The sequence below is a fragment of the Castor canadensis genome, chromosome 7 (genome assembly GCF_047511655.1).
Source record: "Castor canadensis chromosome 7, mCasCan1.hap1v2, whole genome shotgun sequence".
In the NCBI taxonomy this organism is placed as follows: Eukaryota; Metazoa; Chordata; class Mammalia; order Rodentia; family Castoridae; genus Castor; species Castor canadensis.
The window spans coordinates 62,102,611-62,126,336 of NC_133392.1; the positions used below are offsets into that span (position 1 = coordinate 62,102,611).

Genomic DNA, 23,726 nt, shown 5'->3' on the forward strand with positions numbered 1-23,726 from the left:
CTTCAGGATCAATAACTCAAGGCTGGAAGCCAAGCTGCAGTGACACTACAGAAAGACACGGGAGTCGGTCTTCAGGAGGGTCATCTCCTGAGAAGGAGGCACGGAGGCAGAACTTTTTTGGGACATGGGTCCCTTTCCCAGAAAATGTATTTATACATAAAACTCTCAGACCATTTCAGGAGGTTCTCAAGGAACCCAGCTGTGGACTTAATCAGAAATTTTAAACAGGGGCAAGGATGGCAAGTGGGAAAACTCAGAAAGAGGTGTGCCTACCAGCTCCATTGACTGGCCTGTGCCCTCAGGAAGAGACCAGGGTGAACAGACATGAGCCACCTCCAACCCCCAAGAGTCACAGGGACAGAGATCTAAGGAGTGGTGTATGTGACAGCTGTTCTAGAAATGCAGGGGAACCGTGTCAGGAGCAGCCAAGGGGATGACTAAAGGGCTGGGGGTGCAGCTTGGTGGCAGTAACTCACATGTGGGAGGCCCCGGGCTGTACCCCACCATCACAAAAAGAGAAGAATAAAGGAGCCTTCTTCAAACAAGACTGGACTTGGAGCTGGGCGCCAGTGGCTCATGCCTGTAATCTTAGCTACTCAGGAGGCAGAGATCAGGAGGATCATGGTTTGAAGCCATTGGGGCAAATAGTTCATGAGACCCTATCTCAAAAAAGCCCATCACAAAAAAGGGCTGGTGGACTGGCTCAAGGTGAAGGCCCTGAGTTCAAGCCCCAGTACCACAAAAAAAAAAAAAGACTGGACTTGGGCTAGATGCCGGTGGGAAGCTGAGATCTGGAGGATTGAGGTTTGAGATGAGCTCAGGCAAATAGCTCAAGACACCCCATCTCCAAAATAACCAGAGAAAAAGGGATGGGAGGTGGAAAAAGTAAAAGGTATACAGTAAAGCGTCTGCTTTGCACACGTGACATGTGAAGCTGAGTTAAAACCCCACTTCCACCCAAAAAAAAAAAAAAAACACTGGACTGGCACCTGGAAGATGGTGATACAAGACAGTCTGGGGAGGGAGGAGGGGCAATCCAGAACATTTCATGTGCATGCCGGTGAGAAAGGAGAAAAGGTGTCCCTTGTCTTTTCAGGACAGGAGTAAAGGGAAGGAGCTAGACTGAAAAGGTAGGCAGATCCAGGCACACTGGGGATGCTTCACTGGCCACACATCCGTAGGCAAGGAACCCACTGTAGGCACTGTCACAGGAGCCGCTGGGCACTTCTGAGAAAGCACAGAGCAAGCAGGCTTATGTCCATGTCAACCACAACAGCCGAAGTGGCAGAAGTGAAACAGAGAAGGCGCAGGTAGCAGTATACCTAACTAGAAGGCTACTTAAGGAAGTCCAGGCAAAGCTGGGCTTGGTGATACATAACTACAATTCCAGCACGTGGGAGGCTGAGGTAGGAGGATCATGAGTTCTAGGCTAGCCTGGGTGACATAGGGAGATGAAGGAAAGAAATGAAATGAAGGAGAGGAAGGAGAGGGAGGGAATGGAGGGAAGGGAGAGAGAGAAAAAGGGAGTGGGGGGAGAGAGACAGCAATGAGGAGGGAGATAGAGAGAGGGAGGGAAACCCCAGTACTGCCAAGTAAAAGAAAGAAGTCCAAGGCAAGACATGGTGGCTCAAGGGCTGAGGAATTAACAGAAAGACTCCAACAGGACAAGACAGCTGGGAAAATGAAACTAATGAGGTTCAACAGGAAGCCATCAGGCTGAAAGAGAAAACAAAAAAGCTCGAGGATGGGGTAGGGTCAGAGCACAGCCCTCTTAGCCAGTATGCCAGAGGGCAGGACACAGGACACAGGACACAGGGAGGAGGAAGGAGGAGACATACCATGAGGACAGTGAGGCACTCAGCAGGTCAGGAGGGTGAGGGCCCAGGCCACCATTCCAGAGTCCTGAGGGGACCAGAGATGTTTAAGCAGGAGAATGTTTCAGAGACACCCATGTCTGGATGTCTGGGTGGTTCTGGACCCCAGGTCTCAGGATCCTGAGCAGCTGAGGGAAGCAGGCAACTCATGGCAAGGAATGTACTTAACACCACAGGGCCACCAAGGGAAAGTAAAGGGCTGTCTTGTCAGGTGACAGGCACCCCACAGCAGAGACCACCACCATGCCCAGCCTTGGGGTTCCGTGAAGAGGGCTCCTGTGTGGTGAGCTGGCAGAAACACCTCCAGGGCTACACATCTTTACTCTTGCAATGACAAGGCAGTATTCACAGACAGCAAATATAAGTTACCACAAACCACTTTCTAGCTAGTTACTTCTCAAAGAGTACTCTCAGTGAAGCTTCACCCCGTTCTTATCCTCCCACACCCTGCCCCAAATACCACCTTCCTTCTCTGAGGCGGCACGCTCACCTCTAAGAAAGTTCTTAGAGTGTCTGCCTGAGCCTCTGGAGGGTCTGATTAAATGTGTTACCACAGCCATGACCGCACTCAGGCCATCAGGCCCTGCGCTTAGTTCAAAGGCCTGGCACGTGAGCCAGAGAAACAGCCTCCAGAAGGAACACATTTCAGGGGCTCTCCTTAGGAAAGGGGGATGCTCTGCTGCCTTTGTTTTTGAGACACGGTTCATAGAGCTCAGGCTGTCCTCAATTCATCACCCTCCTGACTACTGGGATTACAGGCATGCATCATCTTGCCAGCACAGCAATGGTCTAGAAAAAAACAACAGACATGCTTTAAACCAATCAAGATGTATCAAGAAAGGTTTCAATGAGCCTTTAGGTGTAGTGACACACATGCCTGTAACTCCAGGTACTAGGGAGGCAGACATTGCAAGGATCAAAATTCAAGGCCAACTTGGGCAAAAAGTTAGGGAAACCCCGTAACAAACAAGCTGGACATGGGGGTACATTCCTGTAATCTCCAGCTACATAGGAGGCCTAGGTAGGAAGATGTTCGTTCCAAACAGGCCCAAGCAAAAAGTACCAGACCTTATCTGAAAAATAACTAAAGTACAATGGGCTGGAGGCATGGATTCATCGCTACAGCACCTGCCTAGCAAGCACTAGACCCTAAGTTCAAACCCTAGTACAGCAAAAAAAAAAAAAGGATTGCAGCTGGAAGCCAGCCTGGGCAAGTAGTTCAAGAGACCCTATTCAAAAAACCCCATCACAAAAATAGGGCTGGTGGAGCGGCTCAAGGTGTAAGTTGGCCCTGAGTTCAAACTCCAGCACCTCAAAAAAAAAAAAAAAAATGGTAGCCAGGATATGAAAGTTTTTCAGAGCAGAAAAAAGGCAGTAAATAGTTTGATTTGATCCAGCCAAATGGCAATGATCCTGGGTTCAATTTAAGTAACTGCATATATCTTAAACAGTACAGTTGATGCAAGGGAAAAAGAAAAAGATTTACTTCCAAGAGCAGGACCAGCCCTAGGCTTCAGATGCTAGACTCAAAACACACCCAGGAACTGTTCGTGCAGCACACCTACAATCCCAACGCTTAGAGGCAGAGGCAGGAGGATCACGAGTTCCAGGCAAGCCCAGGTTACATAGTAAGACCTTGTCTCAAAAAACAAACAAACAAACAATTTAAAAAAAAAAAAAACCACAAACAGTGAGTTTGGGAGGCAAGGAAAGCTTACAGAACTGTGTGTGATTTAGGTGCTCTTGGGACTTCTTTGGTGAAGGAATAAAGCCTTAGACTAAGACTTCTGTGGCAAATCACTACCACTGAGTTTAATTAGATGTGGGATAGGAACAGAATGCATGACCTGCATCGGCCTGTTCCTGTTCAAATAGCCTCAGGCAAGCCACTGTCCTGAGTTTGTTTTTCCATCTGTAAAATGAAGATGAAGTGACTGCTGTCAGTAGACTGTGGAGAATCAAGATGGTATAATCACACATAAACACCACCAGCGCACCTCTCCACTATGCCGTCTGGCCATCATGTCTCTGGGATTGTAAATTGCCCTGGGTTTGTTCAGATCCCTGCTCTACCACTTCTAGTCATGTGCCCTGCAGTCCTCAGTCTTCCAAAGTCTGCAACATAGGCTTAATACTATACCCACCCGTCGCTCCAAGGGACCTGTGAGAATTAAGTAGTGCTTGCAAAACACACAGTGTTGTGCTGGCAGGTCAGAAAAGTACCACTGTCATCATCGGCAGTGGTAACAGCAGCAGGACCTCCCTGTGATGCTCTCTCCTGCCCACAGCAAAAAGGGCTCCCCCAACTGGATCAGGGATGTACTCTGCTTACTCACAATTCATCAAGCAACTGCCTGTCAGTTCAAAGACTTGGACAGCTCAGCCCAGCAACCTCTGGGCTGTCAGCTACTGACCCCAAGACCCAGGACCCCGGAGGGGAAGTGAGCCCCATGCCACACTGCCAGGAGCCCAGAGCACTGATCCTGGATCTTGTTCTGCACAAGCAAGAATGAGGGGTGCCCAGCAAGGCACAAACACCACAGGGACAAGGCCTTCAATAACTCATGAAACTGGTCATTACAGGCTGATTACCCTCTAGGGAACTCCAATCCACGCCAAGCTGCATAGTATAAAATGTATCTGGAACCTGACAGAGCTAATCTCAGTACTCATGAGGCTGAGGTAGGAGAATGGCATGTTTGAGGCCAGCCTAAGCTATGGAAGACTATCTCAAAAAAAGAGCCACCTCAGAACCTGGAAGGACGAGGAGGCAAATGGTAACACTTTACTAGCCTGAGACAGACCAGGACTAAAACCCCTGCCCTGCTATGCGCTAATCCTGGACAACTTGCTCACACCAATTACCTGTACAAATGCAAAACCTCTTTCTTGGGAATTCTGTGAAGAGAAATGAGAAAGCCTATCTGTGTCACTGATTCGTGGGAGGCACTCAGTGAACTATACAGTTAACCATTAAAGGTGGACCTGAGGGGCACCCAAGGAGCCAGATCACATTCTAATATTTATGTTTTGGAATAAACTAATTTTTCTCAGGCTATGTATAAAATCAGAATAATAAACCCTTAAACCTGCTGTAGCAGAGACTATAAGCTGCTCCCCATATCCATTTTCTCTTCTTTCCCAGAATAAAACTGGATCTTTAGCTAAACACAAATTCCAGATTAAAGAGCACATTTCTAGTCTCCCCTGCAGCAGGGTCTGACCATGAGATCACATCCTGGCTGGCAAGAATAAGAAGTCATCACACCTTCCTTCACACCTAGGTGTGGTGACAAACTGCACTGGCCATCTTAGACAATAAGGAAAAGGGTAAGACCTCAAGGATACCTGGCTCGTAAATTTCCCATGATAGTAACAGTTCTTCAAATTTAAGCCATTCTTATTCTGGGGCTGTTGTTTTCAGTCAAATCTAAGCCCAACTAATACCTGGGCTTAATCAACTACTCTGTTCAGCAGAATGGCCTCCAAATAACAAGCCTTTACCAAGGCTTACCTCCACTGAGCGTACTGAAAAGCCACATACCAAGGATTTTCAAAATCTACCACGGAATTAAGGGACAGTCTTTCCTACAATGTGCATCTGATGCCCTGTTTGTTAACTCAGTCTCATTATTTTAGTCATACAACATGTGCACTTCCTTTTAAACACTTTAGGCAACCTATGCTAAATAACTGTGAGTTTAGCAACCAAAAGAAAGACAACAGAAGATGCGTGCAGCCTCCCAGGACCCACAATCATTCCACAGCTTGCTGCATCTGCTGCTGGGTGATGTGTCACCATGACAACAGGCAAGTTGCTAGGAAACTAAAAGAGGATAACCTCAGGAGCAGCAGCCTCTTCTCAGGTCGCCTGCCTTCAGACATTTCTCAGAGGAATCCATGCCCTTCAATCCCCTAAGAGCAGGAGAAATGCCATGCACTCAACAATGACTCCACAACAGCTGTGTCACAAGTCCTTCAATGGCAAAGAGCACTTGTCTGTTTATAGAATCCTGCTTTTGCAAAACATTCTGTACAAGAGAATAAAAACACTGCTCTTTAATATTTCATAACAGCATACACTCAGATGTTCTCTGCTTTGGCCTTGAGAGTAAGATCCAAATATTCCTCATATCACATAAGAAATCAGTGTCAAGAAAGCTTGTAACGCTCACTAGGCTGACATCCCATCCCCTCTGGCCCCCATCAGTCTCATCAATGGTTACTTAGAGCAAAAGTTCTTTCTTCCCTGCTTTTTCTCTCCCACCACTGCTTCACTTTTCAATTTTTCTCACAAGTCAGATCATTCCAAGACAAGAAATCTGTCCACAGTGCTAGGGATGGAGCTCTGGCTGAGCACTTCCCCTAGCACTCACAAGGCCCTGCGCTCAATTTCCCCAGAACAGCAAGATAAAGAAAGGAAGAAATCTATCTACATGAATAAGGTAAAACAGTCCTGAGAGACTGAGGGACAAGTATACCACGTTCTTAGGTCATACAGGAGTGATGTAACCGGGAACAGAAATTCCTACCTAGTGCATCCAATCCAATAAAAACTCCTGCCAACAAAGCTCTTCTCCAACGCATACAAGGTGATGACCAGAGCTGCACTTCAATCACCTCACCTGCTGCAACTCCTGGGCAGGAGAGAAACCCTCACCAGGATGGCCCAGGTTCCAGGCAAATGAGCAGGTCCAGGAAGCATGGTGCTAGATTCTCAAGGAAGCTGGTCCCATAGCAATGCCCGCTGCAGACTCAGCAGACCACACAGAAGTAACTGAGTAAGCTCAGAACATGCTGCATGAATCCCTGTGCTCAGGCCATGTGGTCTCTGCACACTTGAAGAAAACATTCCACGCAAACCTCACTACTAAGGAATTCAGTGCTCTGAACTTGCCTCAGGGCTCCTCTTCACTAAGATGTTTCAGATACATGAATGTCTACCCACTATAAACATCACTTTGGCTTCCTTCAGTTAACACTTAACAAGGATATTGTCTTCATTTGAAAACAAACCCCTGATGTTTTCAGACCACAGCATGAGTTAAGAGGGGTAATACACCTAAAAATAGAATGCCCCACCATTTTGGTTGGTTGCTCTTGTAGAGGGCTGTCCTGAAGTCTAAACCTATTTACTGCAGCTGTTCTCCAAACTATTCCAGAAAACCAAGGTCCCAGGGATAACCTGGGGGCCCTGAGGGCAAGGGTCCTTTTCCTAATAACACCAAGACACTAGCCATCTTTCACTCATAAATGTACAGTGGAGATTTCCAGAGGCATATGACATGTGACATCATAACAGACTGCAGAAAGCAGCTGGTTGTTAAGTAACACCAAGCAGGTGTAAAAAGATTGCAAAAACAGGGCTGGGGTGCAGCTCCACAGTGGCAGAGCACTTGCTTAGCATGCAAGGCCTTAGGTTCCATCCTTGGCACACAGAGAGAAACAAGTCATCCTGCTCACTAAATATGTGTGTTTAGGGAAAGCTTTTCATAAAAATACACATTCCCCACATGTACTGGGGTTTGAACTCAGGGCTTTACACTTGCTAGACAGGCACTCTATCACTTGAGCCATTATACCAGCCCTATTGTGTGTTGGGTATTTTCGAGATAGTCTCAAAGCCCAAGCTAGCTTCGAACCATGAGTTCTCCTGATCTCTGCCTTCCAAGTAGCTAAGATTTTAGGCATGAGCCACCAGTGCCCAGCCTAAGTGGTTAATTTTTAAATTGTTTGAGTTTAATTTACAAGATGGAAAATACAGATACAACCCACATGGAGAAAGCTCTTTGGAGTTCTCAATAGCTTGTGAGTGTATAATCTCAGGGAGACTAGAACTTCTGAGAACCACTAGTCTGAAAATTTAGAGAACCAACTTCTGAAACCATCAGGGAAGTCACTTCCTCAAATTATAGCTGGTTCCCTTTTCAGATTTACCTCAAATCAAAGCACCAGGGACATGTAAGGATTAAACTCCCATGACCTGCCACCTACATAAAACCTACTCAAACAGAGTGGGCAAAGGGGCGGGGTGTCCCTTTAACCTGACACAAACTATTATATAAGTCAACACTTCACTTGAGACCAAAGTCACTCTTGATTTGTCGGCTCTTAACTTTAGACAAATGAAAGAGATCCAGGCATGGCGGCACATGCCTGTTATCCCAGGTACTTGGAAGGCAGAGGTAGGAGATACGGAGTTCAAAGTCAGCTCGGGCATAAAGGTAGTAAGACCCATACCCAAAAACAAAATAAAAACAAAGGGCTGGGACATAGCCCAAATGGCACAACACTTGCCTAAGTATGAGCTGAGGTCCTGAGTTCAACCCCTAGTACCACAAGAAAAAAATGAAAAAATTTTATTTAATTCTGATAAAAGATTTGACACTGCTAACATTTAGGTTTCATGCACAGCAATCTACCAATAGTCCCTGAGTCAAAGTCAAACTCCACTTAGCCCCAGCTCCTTCAATGCTGATCACCATTACAAGTCAAGCACTGTGGTACAGCTGCAGACACAGCAAGTGACCAAGACAGCAAGCATATGTGCAGGAAGGATGACTGGATGAGGACAGGGTTGGAGGAGGAGCTTCAGGGTGGGGTGCAGCAGCTATCAGACAGTGCAGGGGGAATGACCTGAGATGTAAAGGCTCTGAGCACCAGCGAAGGGCCACACCCAGGCTGGAGACAGAAAAGGATTACATGATAACCAACTGCAAGGTAGTATATATTGGACTGGATCCTGGAACAGAAAAATAAGGTTAGTGGAAAAATCAGTAAAAAGGAAAGTTTGCAGTCTAGTTAATAACTTTGTTCTGACTTAATTTCAAATTGGCAAATGTGTCACTTTTATAAAAAAAAATGAACAACTTGATAAGAAAGCCAGGTAGGATGGCACATGCCTGTAACACCAGTACTCAGGAGGCTGAGGCAGGAGGATAAGTTGAAATCAGCTAGAGCCACACAGGGAGTTCCAGGCCAGCCAGGACTACAGAGCAAGACCCCATCTCAAAAAAAAATCAATCTAGCTGGGCAACCAGTGGCTCACACCTGTAATCCTAGTTACATGGGGGACAGAGATCAGGAGAATAAAGGTTTGAGGCCAATCCAGGCAAACAGTTCACAAGAGCAAAATGGACTAGAGATGTGGCTCAACCCAAGTCCCACCAAAAAAAAAAAAAAAAAAAAACTGCAGGGAAATGATAAACACCTGTCCAGAAAGGCAGTTCTCTACAGAATGAGGCCAGTTGCTAGGATAGGGTCTCTAAATTGAGTGCTGACTACATGGCAGATCATTAAAAATATTCTTCCACTTTTCTAATGTTTAAAAAGGAGCAGTCTATATAATGTGCCACTTTTGTACTAAAAGAAAGATGGTGGTGTCTGTAATCCCAGCACTTGGGAGGTGGATGCAGGAGGATCAAGAGTTCAAGACTAACCTAAGCTACATAGAAAGTGCTAGGCCAGGCTGGGCCACAACAGCAAAACCCTGTCTCAAAAATAAAATAAAATAAAAGGCTGGCAGAGTGGCTCTAGCCTAGAAAGCTACCATGCGTGAGGTCCTGGGTCGCATTCCCAGCACTGGGAAGGAGGAGGAAACAGTACACAGAGTACTGACTCTATGTTGCCTAGGAACTTTTGCCTCTTCACTCCGTTACACTGACTGACTTGTTTACAGTGTCCATCTGTAACCTCCCCTAAGCAGTTCCTCTCTACTTATGCCTGGGGAAAGCAGGGGAGGGGCTTGAGCAGACTTACACAACAGGTGTAGACCCAAGTATGCAAGTTACTGGGAACCAGTTGGAATCCGATGACCTGTCAAGGCTAGCTGTCCCTAGAGTGTGAACTCCCAATGCCCTGCTAGCCGCGTCTACCTTCCCAGTGTTTTCCTGATTCGGTAATTACACGCAGCACATGCATCTTTAATAAGTCCATTAAGTTTGCTGCTAACTCACAACATCCTTCGTGCCAGGGAAATGACAAAATCAAGGGCAGAGAAGGGTCGCTTCTGCTGGGGGGACAAGGGCATTGATAACCTGATATAGTATTTATTAGTGGCACAGCAACAAGCACAGTACTTTGCTAAGCCCTCTCATTTTATTAAAGGCCTTTACTAAAGCCTCACCTCACGACAACCCAGTCACACTGTAACAATTAATGCCATTTCACAGATGAGAAAACCAGAAGGCTAAACCTTACTACTTGCGTAAGGTTTTACAGTTAGTGTCAGAATGTGACAATGTTAAACTTCTACTCCACAGTACCACCTCAGCCCCGACATGAAAATCACAAGCTAGCAGACCTCACGTTCAAGGACAACCTAGGCTACATACTGAGATCCTGTCTCAAAAATGAGAATTTCACAAGATTATTTTTTTGGAACTTCATTGGATAAAAAGTAAATAAAATAAGCACATAGTACTTTTGCAACAGCCAAATTCTTCATCCCAATCAACATTATCTATCACCACTGTTCTAAAAGGAGGGCCTGGGTGCATAGCTCAATGTTAGATCATGTGCTTACCATGTCCAAAGACTTGAATTCAATCCCCAGTGTCCCCCCAAAATGTTTGGTGTTTTTTTGTTTTTGTTTTTTTGCGGTGCTGGGCTTGAACTCGAGGCCTATACCTTAAGCCACTCCACCAGTCCTTTCTTGTGATGCATTTTTTTTGAGATAGGGTCTCACTATTTCCCCGGGCTGGCTTCGAACAGTGATCCTCCTGATCTCTGCCTCCTGAATAGCTAGGATTACAGATTCGAGCCACCGGCGCCTGGCAAAATGTTTTCATTTTTCAAAAAGGCAAGCAGGTGGATGTACTTAGTGCTCCCTTATGTCATTCATTTAAAGAAAATCTAGAATCTTTCTTGTAGTAGAACCAAAAAGGAGCCAAAGTGCCAAACAGCCTGGAAGCTGGAGCTCTAAAATCCATGCCAGGAGGCTGCCTCAGAAAGCTGCCTCGAGCTTGTACAAGTGGCTTGGTCTTGGCCTTGGGTGTCTCCCAAGCATGTTTACTAGGCACTGTCCCCATGCAGCAACACACTGCCCTTCCTCTTCCCCATCCATTATAGCTCCAACCAGTTGCCTGAACATTTCAGTTTCATACAAGAAAATAGAAGACAAGGGCTGGAGGTGTAGCTCAGTGGTAGAGCCCTTGCCTAGCATGTTGCAAAAACCAGCCAAACAAAAAGCTAGTATATTGGCCCAGGAATACATAGATCAACTGGAAAAAAAGAGAGAGACAGAGAAAGGACCACCACCACCAAAAAAAAGGAGGCAGGGCTGGGGGTGCAGCTCAGTGGCAGAACTCTTGCCTAGCATGTACATGGCCCTGGGTTTGACTCCCAGTGCCACAAAAATAAAACTAAACTGAAAACGGAGAACTAGGTTCTCCTTTCCCTGATCTAGAAAATTCCATACCACTCAAATCTAATATAATTCAACTCTCGTGGCAGGTATTAAAAAAAAAAAAAAAACCTGTCAAAAAAATTGTACTTCAAGAACCTGATCACTGTCTGGTTAAAACAAACCCTTCCTCCTTCACAAATTATACCACTGTTTTCATAAAACAAAACTGATTTGCTACACAGGGGGATTTACCCAGAGTGCTGCATTTGTTCTTGCCGGAGTACTTGCTGATACACAGAAGGCTAGGCTATGAATTCCCATCCTGCATCACAAAAAAATTAAAAATGAGAAGTTATCAAATGGTGTGTTCTAGCATCGTTAGGGAACACACCTGCCACTGTGTGGGCTAGGCACAACCCAGGTGATAGCACTGAAAGCAGCCAAACATAGTGAGCATTCACCATATGCCAGCACCATACCCCAGGCTTTGCGCTTGTCTAACCCTGGACTCACCTTCTCCCCTAGAACCATCACTCAACAACAGCATATCCTGACCCTATGATTCTTTTCAAAGCTCAAAAGGGCAGTTCTGATACCTCCAGTGTTGGGGTTAGCAGAGTTACATCCTCTGAGGCAGGTGAATCGATGCAGTACAGGGAGGCAGGACCACTGTGGACTGCTGTTGCTCACTCCAGACCTGGGGCTGCTAACCTGGCTCAGCTCGCCCTGTGGCAACTCACCAGGTTGTCCAAGTGGTTACGCATGTGTCTAAATTACACCTACTATGTTTTTTAAAAAGTTACTAAGTATATGTGGAAACACCAAACACCTTGCAAAGTGCTGGGTTCGCGCCTGGCATTCCCAGTTGGGAGTCACCTCTGGGTGCCTGTGTTGTCAGTCCTTGCAAAGGGGCTGGAGCAGACACTTCAGTTCTCTCAGTATGCCATGCTCCACATGCTCTTTAAGTGGCGTAAAGGTAGGGAAGACTGGATGGGCAGGAAGTAATCCAAAACTGTCTTTACCCCCAGGATTTTTTTTTTTTCCCTCCAGTGCTGGACATGGAACTAAGGACCTGGCACATGCTAGGCAAGTGCGCTATTGCTAAGCTATATCTGGGCCACCTAGGACATCATTAAATCTCATCAGAATGGCACCCTGTACTACAATAGCCTCCCAGGGAGGAAACAATGGCTGCAGTCACACCCTGCACCCTTCACTAACAACTCACTATTAGTGTTTTCAGAAATTTTAGGAATAACATTTCCAGAAAGCCACGGCGGGGGAGGGCGGGTAGGGAACGAAGCTAGCATATCAGTGTGACCTTGGCATAATCTAGAAGTCTGGCACAAGGTTAGACCAAGGCCATTGTAACACACTCCCACTTAAGTTCTCAGGCAAGATTCTGGATAAAGACACTGCAATATATACTAGAAATGGATTTTCACTTTTCCAAAGAAACAATTAAGGGCTGGGGTGTAGCTCAATGGAAGAGCACTTGCCTGATTTGCCTAGCATGTGTAAGGCCCTGGATTGGGTTCTGTTTTACCCCTGCACCATAAAAAAGAAGAGAAAAGAAACAATGAAGTCTTTTTTCAGAGATCTGAGTGAATCAGAACTTTTAAGGGTCTAATGAGGAGTGACTCAATGCCAATGGAGCCATGTTTTGTTTTTGAGACATGGTCTCACTATATAGCCCAGGCTGGCCTCTAACTCTTGCTTCTTCTGCCTTAGCCTCCCAAGTGCTAAGATTACAGAGGTACACTGGCCAGTTTTCTCTGTAAGATCACCTTTCATGGTTTACAGGTAAAATAAAATCTAAACCCTTTGTAAGGACAAGACACATCTTGAGAGTTGCTGAAAGTCAGTGTTAGAAAAAAACTATGTATTGATATAGAATTACATGTTTTATTTCTATGGTTATCCATCAACCAGATGGTAACCTTGTTATGGTTTATTTGAAATCTGAGTGACTGAATGGAAACCAGCCTGGTCCACCACTGTAATCCCAGCACTTGGGAGGCTAAGGGAGAAGAAGCAAGAGTTAGAGGCCAGCCTGGGCTACATTTTGCAAGAGCCTGTCTCAAAAAACAAGAGATCAGGGGGATTTCAGTTCAAGGCTAGTCCTGGAGAAATAGTTCACGAGACCCTATCTTGAAAAACACCCATCTTCAAAGAAAGCTGGCAGAATGGCTCAAGTTGTTAGAGCACCAGCCTCGAAAGTGTGAGGTCCTGAATTCAAATCCCAGTGCAGCCAAAAAAAAAAAAGTTACATACATTTTACTAAGAAACAGATATTGAGGTTGGGAGCTGAAGATTAGGTTACTTCCTTTGGTGAATGATGACCTGAAGTCACCCAGAAACCTGGAATCCCTTTTGTTATACAAGATTAAAATGTGGTTCCACATCAAACTGTATCTCTCACCTTTATCTTCACCGTGATTATATAAATGATTAAAGAAATAGCCAGGGAAAGGTGACTCACGCCTATAATCCTAGCTACTCAGGAGGCTGAGATGAGGAGGATCACATTTCAAAGCCCGCCTGGGCAAACAGATCAAGAGACCCTATCTCAAAAATACCCAACACATAACAGGGTTGGTCAAGTGGTTCAAGCGGTAGAGCGCCTGCCTAGCAAACATGAAGCGCTGTGTGAGGAGTTGGGAGGGGAGAGAGGTAATTAAAGATATAAAGGCAAGAACAGAGATAGAAAAGACAGGTCACAGAGTAAGGGCAAGAGGCCCCTCCTAATACCAAGAAGGCAATGAAGCAGGTCCCCAGCGCTGCTTTCATAACAAAACCCTCAGTGCCACTTTAGGGCAATAAATAGGTACAATATCCTGTGTACAACTTTTCCCATACTTACATTTTTCCCAATATAAAGGGTGGCCAATGGCCATGCAAGGCATTTATTTTAAGGGAAGCGAAATAGAGACCACAAAATCCCCTACCACCTTCAAGATGTATGTAAATACATACGCAACGATAAACATCAACACAGATGACAAACGGGGACACCCGAGGCCAAGGTTGCGTCCTGCAAGATAGGGGCTCTAGGCCATTGGGTCACGTGCGGCCCGCACAGGCCCCACAGTGCCGCCAAAGAGGTCACCCTGTAGACACGCCACCCACACCCCCGCACCGCGGGGCGGCAACCTGGAGGAACGGAGAGGGACCCGCTTTCTCCCGGCCCCGCCCGCCTCGCCCCCCGCGGCTCCGGCACCGCCCCAGCAGGTACCAGCCCAGGCCAGCGCCTGCGCAGTGGGCACCCGCGCCGAGCCGCCGGAGGGCGGCGGGACGAGGCGAAGTCCGGACAGCCCGGCCCGGCCCGGCCCGCTGTGGGACCGGCGGGCGCTGAAGGAACCCGTCCCCAGGGCGAGGGTCCCCGGCTCACCAGTGCCCAGCAGGCAAGTCAGGAGCAGGAGAGCGTACATGGCGACGCCGGACTCCGCCGTCTGCAATGCAGAGCGTCAGCTGACCCCGGCGCCTATAAACCTGTCCCCAGCCCCGACGAACACTCAGTGCGCAGGCGCAGGCCCCGCCCCAGCAAGGCGCAGCCTGACTCAGCGCGGCGCTGGGCGCCTGCGGGGAGGGAGGGCGCGGAGGAGGGGAGGGAGGAAGGGGGAGGAGGGAGGAGGAGGGGGGAGGAGGGAGGAGGAGGGGGGAGGAGGGGGGAGGGGGAAGGGAGGGAGACGAGAGAATGGTGGACCAGGAGGCGTGCTGCTGGAGGGAGGGAACCGCGAAGCTGCGAACAAAAATCCCTATCGACTGGATGAATCAAACTCAGAGATTAGCTCAAAATAGCATAGCTGTTTTTTTCTTTTTTTCAGTGGCGGAAATCGAACCCAGGGCCTTTCCAATAGTAGGCAAGTGCTCTGCCACAGAGCTGCATCCTCAGCCTTTAATATATCTTTTAAGGCTCACATTTTCCTTTCTTTTTTTCTGAAGGACAATTTTCTGTTTGTTTGATTTTTGAAACCGGGTCTCGCCGTGGTGCCCAGGCTAGCCTAGAGCTCACGATCCTCGTGCCTCAGCCTCCCAAATAAATTTTTTGAGACGCTGGGAATCGGAACCCGTGCCTCGCGGTTGTGCGCCACATCTCCAGCCCTATTATTTTTATGAACAGAATACCCAGCAGTGTGTATTTAACCCAGTTTGGTGATGAGTTCTTTAGCCCTTGCCTTTACCACCTTGGCAATGGGAGCCTTGGATTTTGGGGCACAGGAGGTTGCTTCCTGGCTCACATTCTCTATGAGGTACCATTTACTATTCCTAGTGCCATTTTACAGATGAGAATTAGTAGCAAACGGGCTAAGGACGTCTCCAAGTTCTTGTAGTCAGAATTCACACTCCACCCTCACTGTCTCTCTCCATCAATCCAGACTCAGAAACTGGCAAAGACAAAAAAAAAAAAAAAAGACTTTGGGGTCGCAGGAATTGCAATTTGGAAGATTCAGGCTCAGATATCTCTTCATCAGTGTTCCAAAGAAAGCAGGGAGTCAGGGCATGGAAGCTCGAGGCCCAGCTACATGGAAGATGGAGATTGGGAGGATTGAATTTGGAGGTCAGCCAGGACAAAAAGTTAGTGTAAGACACCCTCTGCCCTGCCATCTCAACCAATATGCCAGGAGTGGTGGGGCATGCCCATGGTCCTGAGGGACTTTAGGCAGGAGGATCAGAAAGATCATTGCCCAGGCCCCCTGGGCCAAAACTTGAAACCTACCTGAAAAATAATTAAAGCAAAGAAATGGGCTAGAGGCATGGCTCAAATGACAGAGTGCTTGTCTAGCAAGCACAGGTTGGGAGTTCAAAACCCGGTACCACCAAAAAAATAAAGCAGGGAGAGTTGTAGTTTAAATAGGCAATCAGTGAAAAGCATTAAAATTTTCACTGCAGGGAACCTCTATGGAATAAGAGAAAGGTCAGGTGCTGTATGATAGGGATGCATGAGCACAGAAGATAAAGACAAGAATGTATCTGCTTAGTAAATGTCCATAACAAGCCAGTGTGGTGGCACCCTCCTAGCACTGGGGAAGGAGGCAGGAGGATCATGAGTTTGAAACCAGCCTGGACTACTCAGGAAGACACTGTCTTCACAGAGTGGCACGTCCTCTGAATCACCACAGGCCCCTCAACCCCGCCCTGTGAGTCTTTAAGACCCTGTTTGCCAAGTTTTAAGACGGGATGTCAGGGGGACTGTCTGATTGTTTTACACATCAAAATCAAGGGTCTTCTTCCAACCCTTTAATATGTTAACATCCCTGGGACCAGACTTGTAAGTGAATGTCTTGCACACATTTGCATTGTAAATAATTAAAAATAAGTTCAGATTTTTTTTATTAAGTCCTCCTCCCTCCTATTTTTCTACATCTGTTCAGTCTGTAGGGTTGTTCATTATTCTAACAAGGTGTGGTGTGTCAGCAAGGTGCAATATGGGTAGAATACATTGTAAAATATAAGGTTTGGAAGTCAAAATTATAGTAAAGGTTGCAGGCGTGACTCAAGCTGTAAGAGTGCCTGCCTAACAAGTGTGAGTCCCTGAGTTCAAACTCCAGTGCTGCCAAAAAAAAAAATTTAATAGGACACGTATATAAATAGTGACTATTTTGCCTTTCATTCAAACCTGGCAATCTATCTCTGAAAGCTGCCAGATGTCCAGTATTATAAGTTATCATGGATCTGTCTGGTGGACACAGTCCTTGAGAACAACCTCAATTATATAGAGAATTTTAAAATGTTAAACTGTAATTTATATTTAAGAAGCATTCCTAGTAAAGGTGCCCAAGAAATTTTCTTGGCTATTTATTGTGTTAACCCTTTCTTTAGAGAACTGTTTTTTTCCCTTTTGTGTACTTTTAAACCAAAGATTGGATTTGAGCAAATGCACTTAGTATAATCAGTATTAAAAAGCTCACACCTGTAATCCTAGCTACTTAGGAGGCAGAGATCAGGAGGATGGAGGTTCAAAGCCAGCTGGGCAAATCGTCCACAAAAAGCTGGTGGGGTGGCTCAAGGTGTAGGCCCTGAGTTCAAACCCCAGTACCACCACAAAAAAAAAAAAAAAAGAGTTTATTATGAACACACAGAAATAAAAAATAGGTTAAGTTTAAAAAAAAAAAGACACTGTCTCAATTTTTTCTCCTTTTTATTTTCACAGAATATAAAAAAAGATTAACAAATTACCCAACTCCTCACAGTCAGGATCAAACTCACCACCCACCCACACTGTCTCCTGATTTGTGTGTGTAGGACTTGCCTTGCTAGGATCCCTGTGAGCTTTTTGCTGTGCCCTGCTTACATACAATCACTTTCTTTTTTTTTTCTTTTTTTTTTTGACAGTCCTGGGGTCTCTTTTATAAGACTGTGGGTCTCCCCATGACCCACAGACAGGTTTCTCAGTATTAGATGCAGTCCCTTCCAATGGTCTATCCTAGTTGATCTGTTGAGTTGGAGGAAGTAGAGAGAGACCCAGGAATAAAACGGGAGAACATGACTGTAATCCCAGCACTCAGAAGGCAAAGGCAGGAGAATTGAGAGTTCCAGGCCAGCTGGACTATAGAATGAGACCCTGTCTCAAAAATAAACATGGGGGGACTAGGAAGTAACTTAGGACTGGAGAACAGGAAGCAAAGCCAAAATTTGCAAACCCAGCTAAAGATCAGCCTTCTGGAAACAGAAGCAAACCCACCCTGCCCAACCCTCATTCCCTACCTCATTCCAGAAAGAAAAGGGGAAGTCTGGGTGGCCCAACAAAAACCATTCACCTCTGGCCAGGTGCTAGTGGCTCACATCTGTAATCCTAGCTACTCAGGAGGCAGAGATCAGGAAGATCACAGTTCAAAGCCAGCCCCAGGCAAATAGACGGGGAGGAAACTATCTCAGAAAAAAACATCACAAAATGGGCAGGCAGAGTGACTCAAGTAGTAGAGCGCCTGCCAACTAATGAGAATCCCTGAGTTCAAACCCCAAAACCCCAGTACACACACACACACACACACACACACACACACACACACACACACCAGGAACAAGTGCCTGCTGACTCCATGGAAGGCAAGGAGGAGAATTTCAGTCCGTTGGCCCTTAGAGGCCATCCAGTCCCATTCTGTCATTGTACTGGGGGGACTGAGGCCTGGAGAGAGAAAGATATGCCTCCAAGGTCACGTGGCAGATGGGGACAGAACCTTGTTTGAGAGCAGCATCCCCCAGCTCCTGCAACTTGTCATGCCCTCTGAGGAGCAGCCCACAGACAAGAGCCTTGGAGCTTTCCCTTCTCCCCCGCCGCCCTGCCCGAGCTGCCCTACACTCCCACTTCCCCCGGGGAACTGTGCACCAAGTGAGTTGGGGCAAGATGAGGGTGGCCTCTGTGGCCAGAGGGAGACTTCAGGGTTACCCCATCTCTGAGCTTCCCAAGGCCAGGCACCAGAAACTGGCTAAATGCCAGAAAAGGAGCCCGCCTCCCTGGGCTGCTTGCTGATAGAGAAGTGAAGCTTCCTGGTGTTCTGGGAGAGGTTGCAAGACTCAGAGCCCAGAGGAAGCTTGGAGACCTTGGGATCAGGCCCTCCCTTGGGGGAGTTGCTCAAGCCTCTGGGTTAGAGACAAGGGAGCCTGGGCCAACCTGGCCTCTTTCCTAACACATCCTTCATAGCTGCAGGACTATGGCAGTGCTTCTGCTGCCCTTTCATTTCCCTACCTGTAACTCCCCAATACTGTTACTTCCTCTGCCTCCTTCTGAACCTATGAGGATGCCTGAAATTCCAGCTACTCAGGAGACAAAGATCAAGACCTGTCCAGGTAAAAATTTAGAGAGACCGCGTCATCTCAACCAACAAGCCAGGCCTGGTAGTACAAATCTGTCATCCTAGCCACTCAGGAAGCATGAATAGGAGAATCGTGATTCAGGTTGACCAGGGAATTAAACTCAAGACCCTATTAAAAAATTAATAAGTATAAAGAGCTGTGAACATGGCTCAAGTGGTAGAGCACAAGCCTAGAATGGGCAAGGCCCTGGGTCCAAGCTCCAGTACCACCACCACGGAAAAAAAAAAAAAAAAAAAAAACACCAAAATTGATTCACAGTTCTGCACCAAGTCAGCAGATGCTTAATCCTCTTTAAATACTTTCTTAGATACGTGCACAGGCAACAAGAGCTGGGAAGCATTTCAGTCCTTTTTATCCTGTGATACCAGTTCCAAGGAAGTATTTTCTCCTGGGTGTTCACAGAAGAGTTCTTTGTAACAGTAGGTGGAACCTGGAAGAATCCCAAATGCCCGACAATGATGAGGGAAACTGGTCTGCACAGAACAATGTACCAAAGAAGCAGCCAATGTGCAGCCTGCCTGGCCTGCCAGAGAGTGGGTTCTAAGAAACATGGGTAGAGTGGGACCCCAAGCCCATCTTTAGTTTTGTTTTTTGGGTTTTTTTTTTTTTTGAGACAGGCTGGCCTTGAACTTCTGAGTTCCTTGAACTCCTTCTGCCTCAGCCTCCTGAGTTCCAGCACCCCATCTCCTAGTCAAGCTCTGCTCCTGACTTCCCAGAGGGGACAGCAGAGCTGATGGGGGACCTGATGATGGCAAAGAAAATGTTAATATGTGCATAGGAAAATGGAAAGGAGAAAAGAAAATGCCCACACTGCCACTGCATTGTGAGCTCAAGTTTCCAGGGAACTGAAAAAGATACTTTTCCTCAGAAACGTGGGCCACGCTGGCAAGTAGGATTCCAGTGACATTTCAGTTCTGAGTCCCAGTTCCCCCTAAGGCCCAGAACGTAATGTCTCACCCCTAGCTGCCAATTCCTTTGCATAACTCCCCAAGATCCTGGAGGGCTTCGCCTGCTTCTACCCCTGACAGAGGCTGAGCCACAGCAGCCCTGGCCACAGCGGCACACCCTGGGTCCCAAAGTTCGGCTCTGGCTCCCACAACAGCCACCTGGAGTCAACTTCATGCCCTGGAAGGCCTCCCTGAACATGTCTCAAACAATGATAGGCTCTGTCCACTCCCCCCATTCTCCACCCCTACTCCCTGCCTTACACCAGCCTCTTCCTCTGAGACCTTGGCCTCAGCCTCTTCTGCTGCATTCACCTTTCTGTGTAATGTGGGGACCTCAGCTTTCACTCAAGGTGGACTTGACCCCTCCCAAGGATAGCTTTCTCTCTCACACTTTGGGCACCCCAGTCACCAACTCCCAGTCTCTGATTTTGGCTGCTGGGGAATCAACAGTGCAGCCAGTCTCATCAGCCTCCATCTCCTCTGCAACCCATTGAGCCTCCCTGTGACAGGGCTGCAACTTTCTCCTAATATCCTTCACTCCTGCCCTTTAACCTTGACAGTCAGTAATCCATCCCCTACTTCTGCCTGGATCCCTAGAACAAAGACTGTATTTCCCAGCCTCACTCACAGTCACACACATTTATTCTGGCCAGGTGCCCATTCTGTGAGTTCAAGGTACTCTTCTTAATAGAAAGGAATATAGTCAATGTAAGTATTCAAATATTTAATATGGTCCTGCCAGGACACAGTGCTGGGGGCTTGGGGGGTTGGCTGAAAGAGTCCTTGGAGTGATTCCTGGCCATGAGTTGGGGAGTGAGGGAAGAGGTAGCACCTATCAGAGAACAAGCAGTTATTTACTAGCTGACATGGTAGAAGAATTTCATAGTCAAACTACTGCAACAGCTCTTCTGATATGGACTGGTTAAATGTCCGCCATGGCTACAACCTCATTTCTTCTCCATGCTGCCTGGATTGCATACAAGAACACAGAAGCCTAGCCAGGCACTGGTGGCTCATACCTGTAATCTTAGCTACTCAGGAGGCTGAGATCAGGAGGATCAAAGTTCCAGGCCAGCCTGAGCAAAAGTTCATGAGACCCTGTCTCAAATATACCCAACATAGCCAGGTACAGGTGGCTCACGCCTGTAACCCTAGCTTCCTGGGAGGCCAGAGATCAGAAGGATGCAGTACAAAGCCAGCCTGGGCAAATAGTTCAAGAGAAACTCAAAAACCCTTCACCAAAAAGGGCTAGTGGAGTGGCTCAAGGTGCAAGCCCTGAGTTCTAACCTTAATATAGAAAGAAAAAAAAAAGAAGAAGAAGACAGAATCCTGCTCCTCTGGAGGCTAAGGCAGGGAGCTCACTTGCGTCAAGGAATTTGAGGCCAGCCTGGACAGCATAGCAAAACCCTGTCTCTTGGACTGGCTGAGTGGCTCAAGCAGTAAGAGTACCTACCTAGCGTGAGGCCCTGAGTTCAAACCCCAGACCGCCAAATAATCCCAGCCACTGGGGTGGCTGAGGCAGGAAGATATCCTTTTGAGTCCAGCCTGAACTACATAGTGAGACCCTGTGTTAAAGCTGAACATGGTGTTGAACACCTGTAATCCCAACTACTTGGGAGGCAGAGGTAGGCTGGAGTCTGGGCCATAGGCAAAAACTCAAGACCCTATCTGAAAAAAAAAAAAACACTAAGAGCCAGAGAAGTAGGGCATGGCTCAAATGATAAAGCACTTGCCCAGCAAGCGAAGGCCATGAGTTCGTTCCTCCCTACTGCCAAAGCAGCCTGGCCCTGGTGACTATGACACTGTTTCCCCACTGCCTTTGTTATGCACGCGCATATCCTGTTTAAGTTGGGTTATCTTGCACTTTCTGTTGTACTCCAGATCTTCTCAACTATGCTCTATAGGCTCAAGCTTTTTCTTTTTCTTTTTTTTTTTTTCAGTACTGGGGTTTGAACTCAGGGCCTCCTGCTTGCTAGGCAGGTGCTCTAATCCATGAATCTCTGGCCCTTTTTGCTTTACATATTCTTCAAATAGGTTCTTGAGGTTATGGCTGGACCAGCCAGGACCACAATCCTCCTATGTACACTACTTGCATAGCTGGGGTGACAGGTGAGAGGCACTGTACCCAGCTTTTTTATTGGTTGAAATGGGGTCTTGCAAACGTTTTGTCCAGACTGGCCTCAAACTGCTATCCTCCTGATCTCTGCCTCCAGAGCAGTGAGGTTTAGAGGCGTGAGCCACTGTGACTGTGACTGGCTTGCTATCTTTATTTATTTGTGCCCCTTTCTAGTTTACCCCTTCCCTTTGAGGAAGTGCCCTTCCTCCCCTTCAAGGCTCTGGGTTCTTTGTCCCTCTCTGGGAGTGTAGCTGCTAAGACCTCCTGTGCCTTGCTGATCTGCTCCTGGGACCCCTAGGACAGAACTAATTGTCCATTTGGTTGAGTGCTTATGCCACCCCCACACCTAACCATTGTTACCATCCCCCTTCCTTTCCTGTATCTCATTGCTCTTGTCATTGACTTTTCCCTCAGACCATAGGTATGCCTGAGGCTCTCCCCTCCCAAAAGAAGCCTTTCCTCCCTATGACTTGCCTACCACGCAGCTTCTCCTCACCCTTCCTTCACTGTAAGCACCTGCCATATCTGCCAGCCCTCTCCCGTCTAAAACCTGACCCATACCCCACCAAGGGGCTTTTTGCTTCTTTATTTATTTTCTTTTTCTTCTTACCTTAATGTTTTTTTTCATTGTTTGATTGGGTCTTTTCTTTTTTCTCTGATTTCTTTCCTTTTCTTTAACTAAAAAAAAAAACAGCCAGGAGCTGGTGGCTCACGCCTGTAATCCTAGCTACTCAGGAGGCAGAGATCAGGGTAGATGAAGGTTCAAAGTGAGCCCAGGCAAATAGTTTGAGAGACCCTATCTCAAAAAAAATTGTCACAAAAAAGGGCTGGTGAAGTGGCTCAAGAGCTAGAGTGTCTGCCTAGCAAGTGTGTAACCCCGAGTTCAAACCCCGGTAGGAAAAAAAACCAAGCCACTTAAAGGGCCTTTTGAAAGTATAATTGTCCCTCAGCACCTGTAGGGGATGGGTTCCAGGACGCCTGCTAGTACTCAAGTTCCTTATATGAAATGATGTAACGTTTACATTTAACCTGCACCTGCTCCTCCGGACTTTAAATCATCTCTAGATGACTTGTTACACCTGACACAAATCCACACCTCACTGCATTCACGAGGATTCTGCATAGTACTTGCTGCGTTCAAGTTTTGTTTTTCTGGAACTTTCTGGAATTTTTTTTTTTTATTTTCAATCCATGGTTGGATGAATCCATGGCTGTGATGTGGAGCCTGTGAGACTGAAAGAGACACAGAATAAATAGGCGGGAGATGGCTCAAACACCAGCACAGGGTTTACTCAGGAAGAAACCCTGCGAAGGAAATCCTGCAGAAGGGAGGAGTTGGCCAAAGCCAGAACCCCACTGCGCCTTACAGACTTGGAGTAGATACAGGGGAAGGGTCTGGAGGAGAAGTTTAGCAGGGCAGGAAAATTTTCAGGGTTAACAATTGCTAGGGGAAGCTAGAGGAGATGGTTGCTTAACCAGCTCTGGACCCCCCCCCCACCGTCCCCTGCAAGGTGAGACTTTGTTATTCCCTGTAGGCTAGGTGTGGTCCTTCTAGTAAGTGGTGGGGTAGCTCCTGTAATTGCCCTGCAAGACTGTGTGCATGGTAAGGGTGTGTGGGGGGGTCT

General features: G+C 47.0%; 1 protein-coding gene across 1 annotated transcript in view; it reads right to left on the reverse strand.

Annotated features, from left to right (window-relative positions):
* The window catches only part of Psap (prosaposin), a 34,451-nt gene extending 19,680 nt beyond the window's left edge, over positions 1 to 14,771 (reverse strand). The window contains exon 1 of the mRNA XM_020162219.2: positions 14,612 to 14,771. Within this exon, the coding sequence (XP_020017808.1) occupies positions 14,612 to 14,651 (40 nt within the window). The 5' untranslated portion in view covers positions 14,652 to 14,771. The remainder of the gene's footprint in view (positions 1 to 14,611) is intronic.
* Positions 14,772 to 23,726: the final 8,955 nt, after the last annotated feature.